At 41.9% G+C, this 17,514-nt stretch overlaps 1 protein-coding gene across 2 annotated transcripts; it reads right to left on the reverse strand.

Annotated features, from left to right (window-relative positions):
• Positions 1-944: 944 nt before the first annotated feature.
• On the reverse strand, positions 945-17,248 carry cttn (cortactin). 2 transcript variants are annotated; one of them, XM_084920979.1, is made up of 16 exons: positions 17,087-17,248; positions 14,902-15,010; positions 14,714-14,787; positions 14,481-14,610; positions 13,471-13,581; positions 12,946-13,000; positions 11,734-11,844; positions 11,080-11,190; positions 9,845-9,955; positions 8,424-8,534; positions 4,890-4,945; positions 4,747-4,816; positions 4,404-4,645; positions 3,500-3,626; positions 2,994-3,062; positions 945-2,790 (listed from the first exon to the last, which is right to left on the reverse strand). In XM_084920979.1, exons 2-16 carry the CDS (start codon positions 14,983-14,985, stop codon positions 2,654-2,656), a joined length of 1,599 nt encoding a protein of 532 aa, XP_084777105.1. In that variant the 5' UTR covers positions 14,986-15,010; positions 17,087-17,248; the 3' UTR covers positions 945-2,653. The 2 variants fall into 2 exon arrangements, with proteins under 2 accessions (XP_084777105.1, XP_084777185.1); XM_084921059.1 differs by lacking the exon at positions 8,424-8,534 and having other exon boundaries at positions 17,087-17,247.
• Positions 17,249-17,514: the final 266 nt, after the last annotated feature.

Here is a 17,514-nt window from a genome sequence, read left to right on the forward strand (position 1 = left end):
CCAAGCAGCCATCTTGGTAACGCATCCGGGCAGTTATAGCGCCTTCACGTCGTGTCGGAAAAAGAAGATTCCTGCTGTTCCAAGTAGACTGCTGCTTTATAACACATTCACCTGTTCAGCATGGTGCAAGAGTCTGACTGACCCTTCATTTCTTTAGAAATAGGTCCAGTGATTTACTAAAACGTGCAAGTATAGCAAACATAAATGCAAAATATAATGTATAATCCTAATAAGGCATAAAATGATAGTATATATTTAATTATATGGAGTCCGCCGGTGACTAAGAATTTCTTGGTGCAAAGTATTCTGTATGCTTTGAATACAAATTCAATGTGAAGTTCTTATTGTGTTCTCAACTATAGTAATTTGCAGGATAGCTTAACCTATTCAACTGTGAAATGTTCAATATCTTTTTAATGCATGTGTCTCAGATCCCAATTCATTTTGATAAGAAAGACCAGTGAAATTCAGGCTTTTAAGTCTTTGTGATAATGTGAAACACTGGTGCACGGTCGTTTCAGTGTGCAAAAAAATAAATAAATTATGTGATAAATGAAACTAAAATCTATTAGCAATCATATACATGTCCACACTTTGAAACATAAAAATGTAAGAAAATTGGAGATGAACGAACTCTGCACACATTTAACAAAATTATTTTCCAAGTTGTAAATGGAGTCCCATCTGGAAACTTAAGTTTTAATACAACCAACATTTTCCAAGAGTGTCACATGATCAAAATAATATGTATGATACTGTAAATGATGTAACCTGTCCTTCTTGTTTGCAGTCACAGCAGTACTGGATGCATTTGCCCAAAATCGTCAACAGATATCATGACATCACTGCAATTTGTTAAACCCCCGATAATTTTTAAATGAATGTGTGACATTCACTTAAAAATTAACACTAAAAGCCTGAGGGCAAAAAAACAAAACCACAAACAAGCTTATTTAGTTTATTTATTGAAACTAAAAAATAAAAAGAACAAGCAGGTAATAATGTGACTCAAGCAAACAGAGGTACAGATACAGATAATACATTTAAAAAGGTCACTTTTTTTAATTATAAAACCCAGAAGATGAATAAACGAAGAAACTCTCTCACACACACACACACACACACACACACACACCTGTGGAAGCTACACTACTGCACTCCACAGACGAGCAGTTTGTCCAGCCTGCTGCTTGTTGGGAATTATTCATGTTTGGAGAACAGACTGAAGCCCTGTCCCTCAACATCAGCTGGATACATTTCCACAGGTCATCGTCACTGCCGACAACGAGAGGTCGCACGCACCGCTGGGTCATAGCGAAGGATGTCAGTTAGGCTCCAGAGCAGTCATCACAAAGCTTCACGTGTATATCAACATGACGCACAAAAACCTCCAAGCATTCCCAGCGACAAGAAAAGAAACCCTATAAGTGTCCTGTCCACCTCCACAGAAGAACACAGTGACGGAACAAAAACCCTGCTTTTATATCTAGGACTTCTTTCAAGCATTATAAAGTATGAGCTCTATGTACATGATTCAAAGCATGAAGTCTATGATTCAGCACTGCAGAATAGAATTCAAATAACACTGTGTCTTTATCTGGTGATTCACCCAAGTAGCACAAATGAATCTCTGGTGTTGTTGGCCCTGTGATTCTGAGAACAACTTAATAAAGGTAAGTTTTCTCCAACAGACACAAAAGACTTATTCGTACTACACGAAGCTCTAAACCATCCTCAGATTTCATCAGCGTGCACAGTTACAGTTGGAAGGGGAGGTTTGGACTCCTGTGCAACACCGCAAACTACAAACACTAACCAAGAAGCAAATGGGATCATTGGGTCATTGGACTGGACAGAATATAACCATTAATATACATGATAATCCAAAGAGGAAGGGAGATTTGTTTCACTTCAAACTTCTCCTGCTTAAATTAAGGTTGAGCTACTACACAGTGAGCACCCTGAGCTCTGTGCACATCGTTTCAGATGTTTTAAGCTCGATTTAGCCATTTCTCTGCTCTTTGGTGAGACTGAGGGTACTCTTCATGATGCAATCACTGCATTTCCTCACACCAACTCCTCCAGCTGCTTTTAAGGCTGCTTTTAAGGCTGGAAGATGTTGATGGAGGGGGAACCATCTGCAGGCCACAGGACGGGGGGGGAATAATTAGCCAATAATTATTCACTGACATACGGAGAAGCAACACTGCCTGATCAACACCTTGTGAAGCTGAACATGAATAAAAATATTTAAAGCTGCAAAATGCAAGCTGGGACTGCATGACTGGTGTTAAAAAGTGAAATCAGCTCAGTCTCCAAATAAACTATTGGTTGCATCTTGTAGCTTTAACTCCTGCTAAACAGAGGTGCAAAGCTTTGTGCTGCGTTAAGCCGAGTATTCAGTCAGATAACCGGTTCTCCATTTTGTCTCCGATTTAAAAATAACTGAATAGATAGGAGGGAAGGAGAAGAAAAGCTGTGAGGAGCTCAGACATCTAGCATTGTGTCGGAACACTAAGATGAGGCGAAGAGGGGGAGGGAAAAAGTAAAAAAGAGAGAAAAAAAAAAAGACCCAGGTGTGAGAAGGACAGTATCTGAAAACGTCTCCCTCCCCTTTTTTGCAAAAGCATGGGGAGACGGGTCATCATCGTCATCACTGCCGAACCTCCACATAGTTGGCTGGGAAAAGGCCGTAAGCACCTCTGCACACGCCTCGCCACCAGCCCTCGTCGATCATCTCAATGTTGGTGATGATGTCGTCGGGGTCAAACGAAATTTCGTCGTCGCCCGCTGAAATGGGAAGACATTCATGAGGAAGGAGCTCTAAATGTCTCAAGAGCTTATGCCAACTGTTGATTTTTTTTTGTTTTTGACCATTATCAAATGGTCAAAAACAAAAAAAAAAAACTGATTCTCCAAATAATTTCATCCAGGATCTAAAGTGCACTTTGATTCTTCTATAAAGGACATACACATGTATACATAAACTCTACCTGCTTGATAGTCATATAGGGCCACAGCCGTCACCCCAAGGTCCTCCCCGTAGTCGTACTGCTGCGTGTCTGCAATTGAACAGTAGTTTAAATAAAAGCTTACAGAGCAATCAGGTGGTTCTACACTACAAGGAATTCTAACCTACAGATTAAAGCACCGTCATGTCTTTGTTAAATGTTGTTTTTTCAACTAATTCCTTATTCACACAAATGTTTCTGTTTAATACTGTTTTAGAACAAAGTGTCATTTTCTACCTTTAGACAATAAAATAAAACAAAAAAACAATTATACAGCAAACAGCAGTTTGTCAGATGAAATGTAAGTAAAAGAATCATGAGTGTAACAGGTTTTAGTCCCTTCTTGGCTCCTGTGTCCAAAGTAGAAAGCTACACTGCATTAATGCTGTCCTGTAATGCAGTGTAAGCATTCCTGTGTGAACGCCAGAGGGGAAAAGCCGCCAATAACACAATAATAATAATTAAAATAAGAAAATAAAGAGCTTCACCTTCTGCTGCAGACTCCTTGGGGGTCTGGTACAGATCATCGTGCGGTGTGTAGTGGCTCTGTGGCTCTGCCTCATACAGCTGCCCTCCATTCTCAGCGGTGTCGTAGGCCTCATCCTCCTCCGTGTTCTAACACAGTAAACACAGCATGTTAAAGACTGCAGCACTCATGTTAGAGAGAGCGCGCTGATTTGGAGAGCTAGGGAACTTCTTATACTATCGCCAAACTATACTGTAATAGTATTAGTAAGGTTTACCAGACACAGTAGCGTCTGAAACAACTCCAGTCCCAACAAGTTACAGTTTCTCCTGATCAAATTAGGTTTTTATACGTTAAAAAAAAACAATGTTTTAAAGTTTGGTGTCATGTATACTACATGCATGCATCCAAGCTTTTCCTGGATAATAACACGATGATGATGATAACAATAATAATCCACTGTTGGTCTAAAACACAGCGGTGCCACAAAGAGTGATGCAAAAGTGTCTGTGTGTTGATGGGCTCAAGAGTTGGGAGTTCGCCTTGTAATCGGAAGGTTGCCGGTTCGAGCCCCGGCTTGGACAGTCTCGGTCGTTGCGTCCTTGGGCAAGACACTTCACACGTTGCCTACTGGTGGTGGTCAGAGGGCCCGGTGGTGCCAGTGTCTGGCAGCCAATGTAGCTGCCATCACCAGTCTGTGTGTGTGAATGGGTGGATGACTGGATGCTTTGGGGTCCTTAGGGACTAGTAAAGCGCTATACAAATACAGGCCATTTATGTGCTGAGTTCTCTTCCTGGGAAACAGTCTTTGTATAAAAACTTTGCAATCGAAATCAAGTCCTGTAAAAAACATTCTTTGCATCATGGGCAGCGTCACAGTGAGCTTTAGGCCTAAAGCTAAGCATTCAAAAATCACTACGACTCACCCCGTGGCTTCTAACTGGTTGAACCGCTGGAGTCGGGCTTGGGGTCGGACTGGGACTTGCAGCAGGGACAGGAGACGGGGCTTTGGCAGTCTCTTCAATTTGACGGCGCGCTGCCTCCTGCTCTTGCTGCTCCTTGGCCTGACGACGCAGCCGCTCCTCCTCAGCCCTCTTTCTGTCCTCCTCCTCTTTCTGCTTGGCGATGTTCTCAAAGCGGGCCTTGATGCTTCCTGTGCTGCTGGCACCTGATGAGAACGATTGGGAACGGGGAGGAAACAAAGTGACGTCGACTACCTAGTTTCCTCAAATTGTGACTAACAGACGGCTGATGATGAACGATGCTCACCGGCCTCCACAGGTTTGGTTTTCTGGTAAGCTGGAGTCAGCTTCTCCACATCCTCGAATGTGCTCGCGCTCTGTTCAATGCCAGACGTAACATGTAAGACAAGGCCCTCTACAGAAAAGTACACACAAACACGGAGTCCTTACCTTATCCATGCGATCATTCTGGACACCAAACTTCCCTCCAAAGCCTTTAGAATAATCTGGCAACAAAGAGGAGAAAAAGTGAATGTTACTTTGTGTCTAAGGACTCAACCACAATGTGCATCACCAGAGCCTGTGCTCCAGAGGAGAGCTGAAACGCACTCTCTGGTCCGAGTTCAGCTGAAGCACACTGTAGGTTGACTGGGCCGACTGAAGATGTGCAAGAATCAAAGAAGCAGGAGGAAAACGAAACGGGCTGACAGGAGAATGCTGACACAAGGAAACATTTGTTCATGCGGCCAACTCAGCTTAATCTCTGCAATGAAGAAGAGCTGTGTCCGTGCAACAATAGCAGGAAGCCTTCATTTTAAAGAATAAATCAAAAATATGCAGTGTGGTCATACAGAATCATGCACAAAATATATGCATAAGCAAAACAAACAGCATCACGGCAGTGCCACAAACAGCCAGGGGTGGTGAACAGGGAAGGCCGAGGCGATATGATAGCTGCTTTCAAGTTATTCACGGGAACTGCCCCCTAATTGGCCCTTTGGACATTTTGTTTGCTGCGTTTATGGTTTCACTGCCTTTTACGTGGAATTTGATGATATGATTGACAGAAGCAGTCTGCTGTTTGTCCCCCCGACAGACATCCTCGTAGGGTCGTTCCTGCAGCTGGATAAAAGATCCAGGCTGCAAACCACACAAGTAGGGCTGGGCCATATCATACTGTCCACGGTAATACCGGTATAATGTTGGGCAACGATAAGAAAATGAGATATCGCAATAGAATATGGGTAAACGCGCATGCGCAGTGCCTTTGTTTTCATACGCACATGGCGGAAAAAGCATTTCGGCGACAGAGAACGAGGAGGGTGAAAGCGGATCGTTAAATGAAACGATGAACCAGAACTGGTTTGTAAAAATGCTGCAACTTCAGTGGTGTGGAACTGGTTTGGCTTTCGTCCGTCAGATACACAACAAAGCACAATTTTTGGTAGAGCATGCTAGCGGGCCGTCGTTATTACCGTGTTGTTTGGAAAATACGGCACACTTAAAATCAATCCTTTGATTTTTCTGAAAGTCGACAGAGCCCCTTATAATCCCGTGAGCCTTATGTATGAACTCTGGTTGTGTTTACTGACCTCGAAACGATTTTATGTACACGGCGCTCGAAAATCTGTCAAATGTTTCAGTACGACTTTGCTAAGCTACGAAGCCGCACCGCTTGATGGATTGTCGGAGCATTACGGCTATCGTAGGCAGGAGCCTCGCGGAGTGATACGTACTGTGCTTCAACATAATATTACCGTATTGTGTGTGTATAACCTCTTTTTAAGTTTTGTGGATATTATACATGGTTATGCTGAGGATATGTCGGCCAGTTTCCACTGGAAATGCCTTTTGGTTAAACTGTCAGCAAGGAATTTGCATTTGCACTGTTACATTTTTACAGCTGCTTGTTTAAGTGAAAATACACTGATGGGGTTTTTTGCACTAATAAAGTTGTGGAGTCGTGAAGTATTTTGTCTAGTGTCAATTATGTCGTCAGTTATATGGTTATTGCAAATTTTCAAATGTATATCGTTTTAAATATTTTTGGTCATATCGCGCTGCTCTACCACACAGCCTACTGGGAAACTACTGTCTGTATTCATAATGCTGAATTATTAATGTGTCACACTGGGTTATAGATATACTTAATGCATAAATTGAATTTATAAATGCCAAAAATAAGCGCACTACATTTTCTGTACAAACCAGCATCTATGACAGCGTATCTGTGACTGATATCACTTCATCCAAAGTGAAGGCAGTTTGCAGCTGGTAGCTGAAGCTCAAACACAAACTGTCATTCAAGTGCTTTCCTGTTATGTAAAAATAAATAAATAATAAAATAATAGGCCGGGGGGCACCTGAGCAGTGCAGACTTGATGGAAAGGATTCATATTGTGAAAACTCTTTGGCCGTCTAATGGAGAGGATCCAGGCAGGCGACCAGCAGCACCACTAAGACCTGAGGCCTGTACTACAAAGTTCAACATACTCAGTATATGCATATATTATCAGGCTACATCCACCCCAACATCAGCGATGAGGCTTAGCCGCCACATGGAGGCGGTTATCAACTCGAGTCAAGTAGTTTGAGACTCACTGTTTTCTAATGCCTCACTACAAAGAGCATTCACACAAAAAAGGTCTGAAGACACTGGAGGATCGATATGAATTTACAGTTGTGTTTTCTGCTCAACTGACAGGCTTTGTTGTTAAATTGTTGGTATGCTTTCTAATGCAAGACTAGTTGGTGCTAAAAAAAACAAAACAAAAACAACTTTATTAGGTACACCTGTTCATATCAAATCAGCCAATCACACACTAAATGCTTTAAGGCATGTAGACAAGCTAAAGTCCTAACAGAGCATCGCAATGGGGAAGACTATTTACATGACTTTGAACGTGGTTCAAATGTGCCTGTCTGGCACCAGCATGGTTTTTTGGTGCTCAAATATTTCAGAAACTGCTCATTAGGGCTGGGCCATATCATACCGTTCACGGTAATACCGGTATAATGTTGGACAACGATAAGAAAATGAGATATCGCGATAGAATATGGGTAAAACGCGCATGCGCAGTGCCTTTGTTTTCATACGCACATGGCGTAAAGTATTTTGTCTAGTGTCAATTACATCGTTATCGCAAATTTTCAAATGTATAACATGATAAATATTTTTGGTCTTATCGCCCTGCTGTACTGCTCATCTCCTGGGATTTCCCTGTACATCCATCTCGAGAGTTTAGAGATGTGGTCCAAAAACAAAATGAAAAAAAAAAAAAAAAGTCCACTGAGCAGCAGTTCTGAGCAGAAATACTTTGAGGCCAGAGGAATGCATCATGGCGTGTATCAACAGTTCAGGGTGCTGTTAGAGTGAGGTCACAAGACTCCAATGGAGCAACTATTATCAGGAGATTCACGTAAAGGGCAGCTGGCAAATCTGACAATCGAGGCAATTCTGAAGGTAAAGCGCTTTATAAGAACCATTTACAAGAGGCCCCAACTGATTCTGGCAAGATGTATCTAATAAACCAGCTGGTGACTGGTAGACTCACTTTAAGTGATTGTTAGTCCTAGGCGCCACTTTGGGATCACTATATCAAGGAGATCAGATAAAATTGAAAGTAAATCACTTTGCAGTACAGGCCTCTGGGGCTGGCGTGCCGGTGCCCGTTCACGGCTGTCTTGAACGTGTAACACTGCATCTTCTCACTCACCTGCACTACTGCCTACATTTGTTTGTTATAAAAGTCTGATAGATTCCTCTGCCCCTCCATGGCCTTACAACAGGATTGATGACAGTAAACTAAAAGTCTCAGTCAGTGCTGCACAGGTGGGCGTGTCACTCTGGGAGTGGGAGGGGCTTCTGTCAGAGCCGGCCAAAGAAGCTAAGAGGGAGGACTTTTCATAGGAAGGCAAGGATCAGGAGGAGCTTTGTAAAAGGGAGGGTGGGGTTGGGTGACGTGCTCAGGAAAGTATCTGTGCCTTTTTGGGACTCGTGCTTGGCCAGGTTCTCCTTGTGCTCATAGCCCAGGGCACACTGGTCCTGCCTCTCCACCTCTACCCCATACTTCCCTCCAAACCCACGCTTATAGTCTGCAACACAATACATACACATATACGGACAGACAAACATCACACACATATTACAAAATACACACCGAATACATGTAAAAGACACACATATAGCGACAATGATGCACCCACCAGGCTGCGTGCTAACAGAATGACAAAGAAAAGGCCTTCGTGTTCTTGCCCGTTCACTCAGCACTCATAATGTTCGGATTCACTGCGAATGGTTTTTACAACTATGAAGAGGCTTTTCCTCTTCAGCTGGTCTGCTCCCTCGTTACCTTCGTCTTCAGTAATGTCTCCTCTGCACATTAATATTTCCTCAATTTTAGGAGAAAGGAATATTTGTGAAGTGAAATGACTGACTGCTTTGAAAACTGAGTAACATGACGTCTGCTACCAAAAGCTGCAGAAATGGTAAAAGCACCTCGAAAAATTTGTAGCCAGGGATTATTAAGGATATGAAAACTATAGTTTAAGATAGGAACCATGTATGATGATCCAGCCAAGTAACAGATGGGAAGAGGAAGAGAATAAGCGAGAAGAAGTGGAAGGAGATGATGGAAGGAGGAAGATGCTGAGAAGGACAAAGGAAGGTGGAAGAAGAAAGGATAAAAATGAAGGAGGAAAGGAACAAAGAGTAGGAGGAAGAGAAGGAAAGAAGTAGTTAAGAAGAGAAAGGAGGAGTAAAGGAGAATAAGAACCAGGACACAAAGAAAAGATGAGGAAGAGAAGAAAGAATCGAATGAAGGTTAGGGTGAGGAGGTAAAGGAGGAATAGGCCCCACAAAAACAGAACACAGCATGTGATTGATTGGAATCTTTCAGTTTAGGATAAGGACCCACTTCCCATCAAAGAAATGAAAGTATGAGAGCAGACACAAGAGTAATGTTTGAACTGCTCCCATTCATTTGCTGCATGAAAATCTGATTGACAGGCCAACTTCTCTGACCATCTAAAAGTGGCTTTGCATAGAACTCTGTGTGAATGCCTTTTAGTTTAGATTCATTTACATGCTTGTGATGTCCTGAACACAGCATCAGCTTAAGACCCGACATGCAAATATAAATCTGAGCTGTGGGTTTCGTTTCCGCTTTCTGAGCCATTTTTGCATGCTAGTTGAGGAAGTTGGCAACTTTTTAAACACCGCACTGGAAACCACATCTGAGATCGAGTACACGGCCGAGGGGGAAGTTTGGTTTCACGGTTGATTTGTGCCAAACTCAAACTTGTAAAGGTGGCCGTTTTAACAAACCCTTAATTATTTCATATCGGCAGTGCATCCGTGTGAGTGTCACGCTCAACAAACACAGAAACCAACTCGGCACCAGTACCTTTCTGGGACTCGTGGAGCTGCAGTTTCTCCTGGTGGTCCCATCCCAGAGCCGATTTGTCCTGTCTGTCAGTCTGCACACCGAATTTGCCCCCAAAGCCCTTCACGTAGTCTGCAGGGAAACATGACACACAGACGCAGGTGTCTAAGATAAAATGTTTAATGACAATAATCTTGTAATGCTACTTTAAAAAAAACAACAACAAAAAAAACAACACTGCACCATTTACAAGCTACAGCAGAGAAAGTGCTTTAGTCATTTCTATCAGTGTGACACTAGTTTTTGTTTGACAAACTTTATATTTAAACATTATTTAACGTTTACTCATTCAACCCTAACAGCTGAGGCAGCTGCATGTTGCACATCATTCGTTCCAAACAGGAATTACAGTGAGCGGTATTAAACTCTGTCTGCTGCCCACCTATTCCAACAATGATGCTTTAAAATGCCTGACTGATTTATTCCCAAACGCAGGTTACAAACACAGTCGGGGCATTGTGGAGGTCGTTTATGCATTCGATACGAGTCTTATCTGCTGTTGGCCAATGAGGCGTGACAAGCAAGCAGCTACACACAGCTGCTGTGCTGAAACTGCAAAATTACAGACAAGTCAGGACAGACATGAGGGTGTGACCTACTGAGACCCTCTGGACACAAAGCTGCTAATAACACATCAGCAGCGCGAGTTTAACAGCACGAGCTGAAAGCAAACAAAAGCTGTTTACTCTGTCGCTCGTTCTTTCACGGTAACAAGGAATCAAAGCAGTGAAAACAAGGTCACTGCACACAACAACAACAACAACCACCAACAAGTATTTGTGATTTTTTTATAGTAACAAAACTCATCATATTATTACACCCTTCAAACTTCAGTCAGAAATTATATAATAAATAATTAAAATCAGTGACAGTAACTCCCCTGTGTGAAGAATCAGCTCTGCATAGATGTCACCATCTGTGCGTCACATTAACATGCTCCACCGTTCTGACCCCAAAATTCAAATTAATGACTTTTTTTTTTTTTCAGCCAAAATTACAAAACAAGTTTGAGGCCTGTGTGACTGTTGGGTTAAACGTTTGTTTGTAATCTGACCAACACCACTTGTGACAATAAAATAATCTGCCATCACAGTTTGTTTGCACGCGCTTCAACCGTGATCAAAATAAGAGCGTCTTTTTTTTTTTTTTTTTTTAAAGAAAATAAAATGTTCACAGCGAGTGCCGACTGCTGTTACCTTTCTGGGATTCGTGCCTCTCCGTTTTGCCTTGATACTCGAAGCCCACGGCACTCTTGTCCACCTTGTCCATCTCAACGCCAAACTTGCCTCCAAAGCCCTTGGCATAATCTGCCAAAGGCCCAGGGGAGAGGAGAAAACAAAGTTCAGACAGAAAAACTAATTTTCCAACTAATTTTGCTTATGCATCAAGTACATTTAGTTTATTCAACGTATGATGTTGTCTTCTGTGTCAAGTGGAAATGTGCTTAGTGAGAATGTAGACAAAAAACAAAAAAACCCTACAGATGCTGACTACCTGATGGATGTTAAGGTGTTAAACAAAAACAGCAGTCCAAATTGAAACAGCCTCCCTCCCCCAAAAAATAAAAAAATTAACTGGAGCGATGGAGTATGTACAAAACACCACGTAAGATAACTTTAATTAGAATGCATTTTGATCCAGGGAAAACATGCAGCTCAAAGCAGTTAAGTTATTGTTGTGCAATCTCAAATAAGCAGGCTGAGGAATGATGGAATGAAGAAATGCAAAAAAACCATGATCTGCCAGGACCTGCAGGCTGCTGCGCAATTACAGCTCTAGTGTCTGTCTGTACTTTTGCTATCGTTCTGCAGATTAATGAGAATGCCATATGGCAGGAAACCTCGACAAACCTTTCTGGGACTCGTGTTTCTCGGTTTTGCCTTGGTAATCGAAGCCCACGGCACTCTGGTCGACTCGATCAGCCTGCACTCCGTATCGCCCCCCAAACCCTGTGGCGTAGTCTACATAGCAGAGCAAGGAGGAGGGAAGGGGCAAGGTTCAGAGATCAGGGTGAAGCAGCATGGGAGCAGTGATCGTGGAGCAGCCCAATTCCAAATTCCCTATTGACACTTCCGGGTGCTAGCTGCTGGGTCATTCCATTCAAAAAATAAAAACTTTAAAAAACTTAAAATTTGGAAAAGTTTCCACTTGATCTCTGCAGAATCAGCTGAGATATTGACTTTAACAATAACTTGAGTCTATTTAATGAAACATTCATATTACAGACTTCAAGTACATTGGAAGGTGGGCTGAAATTTGGCACCTTTGAATTTGAATATAAAAAAATAAAATAATAGAAACAAAAACAAGATTTTGGCTTTAGAGAGAGAGTTGGTGTAGAATTGATTTAGTTGCTTTTTAAAAAATAAATACATTTAAGCAGAGCTTGAATATGCTCTGCTCATTAGTGCTGAACCCTTCACGTAGATCGCTCCTGCATGCTGAAATGCATTGAATGCCTTCATTGAATCTACTCAAGTTATTTTGCAAAAATCAGACCAATTCTGACAAGCTCAGGTGGCTAAACACTGACATTTCATGGGATGACTCAACAGCTAAGACAGAATCACAACAGTAATGACAAACTAACAAGATTATCACACAATCATATCATGCTTTTTTAATTACTCATTGAGGGCCATGTACATCTTATGTACACCTACTGTAGCAACAAGGGACAGCAATAAGGAAGCATTGGAATTGGGCAGATATTCAGGACTGTGGTTCAAAGCACTGTTGAGGGAATGAGAGCAACACAAAGGTTGACAGCCTGGGTAAGCAGCTTCAGCACTGAGAGCCACGAAGCCTTCCTGAGTACCAGGATCACTGCAGCCTGTAACTGTAGTTTGTTTTGACTCTATCCCAGCACACTGGGTCTAACAAAAACGCCATTATTACGTCTCAAATTCTAGCTTTAACCTGATTTTTTCTTTTTTATCCATCTAATCTATTACTAACGTGTCCACTGAGTAAAGCCTTAGTTCCATGTCCAGGACACTTTTGCATATCTAAAGAAGTCAAAACCAGCAGATTTGCAAAGACATAACAAATAAGGACATCACCTTTCTGTGACGCGTGCTTCTCCGTCTTTCCAGCATACTCAAACCCAACAGCTGACTGGAAGGAGACAGGAAGAAGCAAAGCAGTTATTCTACTGATTAGACGCATTTAAAAAGGTTTGCATTCGTAGCGTGCAATCTTGTCGAAGTTGTGTAAATGACATGCAAATAAGGCTGCCATGGCTGATTAAACTCAAATCTTCGTTTTTGTCATTTATGGAGAAGGTTTTATGACACAGCATACTTCCTTCTGAAACCTTAGGTCTGTAGTTCTACTTCCAGCCAAATGTGCATGAACACTGCTGTGCAGTAGAGCCACTACTCTTGATGTAGAGGAGATAAGTTCTTTAGCAAACTTAAAAACAAAACATGACACATACAATACAATGCATCATTTCATTTTTGTAAAAAGAAGGTGTTGGGTGGCGCGGGGGGGGGCTTCATTTTACACAGCAGGAACATTACTAATAAAAAGTGTCTAAGAAAGTGTTGTGCTACTGTTCGAATGAGGTCAGCAACAGGAAATACCTGGTCAACACGGTCAGCCTGCACTCCAAACTTCCCTCCAAAGCCCTTAGAGGTGTCAACCTGGGAGCAGTGCTTGGACAGTTTGCTCTGGTAGTCATGTCCAACAGCAGACTGTCAAGGCACAAAGACGCAAACGTAAATGCATGTCGATATTTAAAATGCTGCATAAATCAGAAGACTGACAACGCTAATGAAAGATGGCAGAAAACATGAAAATAGAAGGAAAACTAGACACGGTGTATCGACTGTGGAACACTAACTACTGACTTAGCGCGCACACACACGCACGCAGACACACACCTGCAAAAGCACGTTGGCTGGCTGGTTTCAGCTACATGAAAAACCACAACTACAGGAACTACTAGTTTCAATCCTCCAAACAAAGAAACAAAATAAAACACTTAACACTGTAGTACAGCTGTGCACACAAACAATGTGTTACACTTATTTTAACAAATCAGTCAAACTACTAGGAAATTGTTTCCATATTTTCATTGACTGCAACTACACGTGGTTTTCATCTTTTTATCAAATTCTACAATTTTGTCAAGTTGGAGTTGTAAAGTGAAAAAGCTCTGCAGCCTCAGACTACAGCACACTCCCTCACCTTGCCAGACGTGCTTATATTAGAATTGGTCTGTGGCGAGCGTCAACCCTTAAACCCTTAACAACAATAATAATCTTTGAATGTCATGTGAAAGCAGACAGACCTGTTATGCAACAGTTAAGGTCATTCCCTGCAGTAGAATTTGCCATCTTTGTTTTCCATTTATGCACAATTTTAAGCAAGACCTATTAGAATTTGCAGTTGGGGGAACACTGATCCCTACTCTTTACAATGAAAAGCAATTTCAAATGTCTTCAATGATTCACAGACAGACAAGTTCCTACAATACAAACTGTAAAGGATAGTTCATCTCATTCTTACCAATCTGTAAGAAGAAAAACAAAACAACAAACAGAATTTGTGTGTCTTTGATCGACTGCACAGGTCTTACTGCCTCCCTCACCTTGTCCATTCGATCTTGCTGCACTCCAAATTTTCCTCCATAGCCATGCGAGGCTTTGGGCATGTTCTCCAACTCCTTCTGCTTCAGCTTGGTATGCTCCGTAGAAACAGTCTCACGCAGACGGTGTATACTACACCAAAGACCAACACGGTTAGGACACACAATTTGTAGATTTCCCACAGTGCATTTATTCCCAAAAGAAGGAAAAAAAACTAAAACATTCGCATCCTTACTCTATGTGCTCCTGATGGCCTGAGCCAGCCACCGTCTTGGCTCCCCAGCGCTGCTCCTTCTCAGACACATCATTCTAGTTTTTTTTAAAAACAGAGTAATAATGTCAAAGCCAAGAACAGTAGTGAGAAAAATAAGATTTTATTTAAGTGAACCAAGAGGAACTAGAAACAGGAGAAAATACAGGTACCTCAAAGTCGGGGTCAGTCTCCCAGTCGTCGCCTCCATCGTCTACAGACACATTGACTGACTGTCCAGCTGCTGCCTTCCACATGTTTGTGAACCGTATGCCACACACACTGAAATAAATTAAAGACAAATATTTTACACAAGTTGAAGAGGTAGAGGCGTCTGAGGACAGGCTCAAATTTGAAGCGACCTGATGGCTAAAGTTCAGGAAACAACGAAACTTAAAAATATACAGATCAACATTTCAGTCGCATCTGAGCCCACTGACATTCTGAGGCACAACTTGAGTATTATTTCAGTATTACTATTTTATTATTGTTTCCCCCACTTTTCTTCCAGAGAACATTAGTTCTATTAAGGAGCGCAAAACCTATTCCACAAAAGCTCAGTCCCAGCATACACCACCTTATTATCAGATATGCAGAGATCAGTCTGCAGGGCATCACTGATGCACATTTATCTCTGCATGCTCTGCAGAAATTGTTCAAAGTAAATTTATAACTTGTAAGTATTTTCTAACACCTTTCTGCAGTAAAAGGTTTGGGATTTAAGCTTTTTTACTTTTACATTGAAAATACGCTAACGTCGAAAGAGCTTGATGTGGCGAATCCAGAAATCTGGATCCTCACATGAGCTTAAGTTGGACTTGTGAATAAATGTTAGTAATAAATTAGGACTGTGGGCTTTACCATACATGTTGTCATTTTACTTGACAATTACTTTTCATCTGATTCAATCAAATTATTTTATCACTTAGCTGTAAATTCAGGTAAATGCCCTTTCCATAATTCCATAAGGATATTTAATTTAAGTTGGTGGATGTGCCAAATTTTCTTGTCGGAGTAACTGAAACAAACCACCAAGCAACAACTGAAAAGCAGTAAAACAAACAAAAAAATTTCTTATAAACTTGCTTTTCTTTGGAACTTGAACAGTATGTTTGCTCTGCAATTCAATTTTTCTGTGTTTACCCAAAAAGACATAACAGTGGAATTTATGTGTTGTTTTTATCCAAATAAATTATTTGTATTTAAATCAATCTAAAGAAAAGCCCAAGTATGCAATTAATGCTGTTTTTTGGAGGTTGTGTAAGTTCTGAGTTAATAAATGATCAAATCGCTCGACTCAACTAGTCTGACAAAAGCTGCATTGATTACTTATAACTACCTAAAAGTAGCTGCACATAAGATCCATTTTAAGCTTAAATGCATTTCTCTACTTCAGCATTGACTGAATACAAATTAATGACTGCTGGTACAACGAAGCAAGACACCCGACTACACCAAGTCTTCTACGCTTATATAAAGTGGACGATTAACAATCTGTAAATTCGCTTATGACATGCGGCCTGTGATCGCGCATCTGTTAGGAACAAACGCTTTCTGTGCCAGTCCCCACTCCTGACTCAGCACCATGTGGGCAATCAGCATCTGTGTTCAATCAGAGGCTGCGGGAGACGTGGCTCCATTCATCTCAGTACAGAGAACAGAGGGAAGGCATCGGGACCAGGAAACTGTAACCTGGCAAGTCCCTACACCAAATGTGTGTGATTTGTGTCCCACAACACAACCACACCCATCTGCTGCTCACATCGAGCTGCTACTCTCCTTGACCAGGCCTGAGACACGAAAGTCCACTTAGGTGTGACTGTGGTGCAAATAAAATGCAGATAACAGGGCGCAGTTGGCACAGTTGACTATTCCAGTCCACATAGGAAATTTCCCTGAAGCTCTCTGTGACATTGACCTTAATGGTTTTCCTTGCCTCGGTAAAGTAGGCCAGACTTCATTTGTCAGGACTCAAACATGAACCCGTTTTTGCCATAAAAACGGGTAATGAAATTATGTGGCGTGTTTCTGCTGATGGTCTCAACGGGAACACTGACACAACTGTCAGTGATTCAGGCTTTAATTACGGTTTGAACCGGGACACAGGCTATGGAATAAGATGTACACCTCATCAATGCTTACTGACACACGACGAATCAAAGTTAGATGTCCAAGAGCGGTAAGAAAACTATAAATTACTTAAATAACTGGAAATTGTGTCAGTCTAGCTGTGGTATTTCCTGTTCCAGTTTCCAGCTAGCTGGCTGGCTAAAGCTAACATGCCTTCTGGAATGATGAAGCGCTTCGGCTCGCGCGGACACGTTAACGTGCTCCACTGAAATAATAGTTCATGCTCACCGTTTGCTACAAAGCTAGCTCCGAACAATTGAGTGTTAAAACTCCTCCGGTAGGATATGGTCCTGTCGCAGCTGTAGCTTCGACGGAGAAGCGTTTGTGGATCAGCTCGCGCTCCCTCTATCTATCCGCGCGACTCTTCCGGCTCTCCCAGTATCCCGTCCTGTTCGCCACAGCGTCGACGTCACAAGAGGGCGTTGCGCGACCTGTTCGTGGTTTTCTAAATGGAGTTTAGTGGAAAAACAGATTTCTTCTAATGCTGCAGCTTACTAAAGCCGCAGGGAACTGGTGTTTTCATTTTGTTAACATGGGAATGTATCCAATAAAATCAGTGCTAGGATACGAAATTACGAAGAGCCTGCCTGGATTATAGACCCAGACTCTGAGGCTCATGCACTCACATTTATACAGCACTTTAGACTTAAAGTCAC

This window comes from Perissodus microlepis, chromosome 1 (assembly GCF_051167445.1).
Source record: "Perissodus microlepis isolate ML-2025 ecotype Zambia chromosome 1, ASM5116744v1, whole genome shotgun sequence".
Lineage (NCBI taxonomy): Eukaryota > Metazoa > Chordata > Actinopteri > Cichliformes > Cichlidae > Perissodus > Perissodus microlepis.

Excerpts from the sequence above, each read along its gene's own strand:
- cttn (XM_084920979.1), bottom strand. The coding sequence starts at position 14,985 with ATGTGGAAGGCAGCAGCTGGACAGTCAGTCAATGTGTCTGTAGACGAT. Across the intron at positions 14,788-14,901 it reads AGACTGACCCCGACTTTGAG|AATGATGTGTCTGAGAAGGA; the intron begins GTACCTGTATTT and ends AAAAAAAACTAG. Across the intron at positions 4,946-8,423 it reads CAAGCACGAGTCCCAAAAAG|ATTATTCTAAAGGCTTTGGA; the intron begins GCACAGATACTT and ends CTTTGTTGCCAG.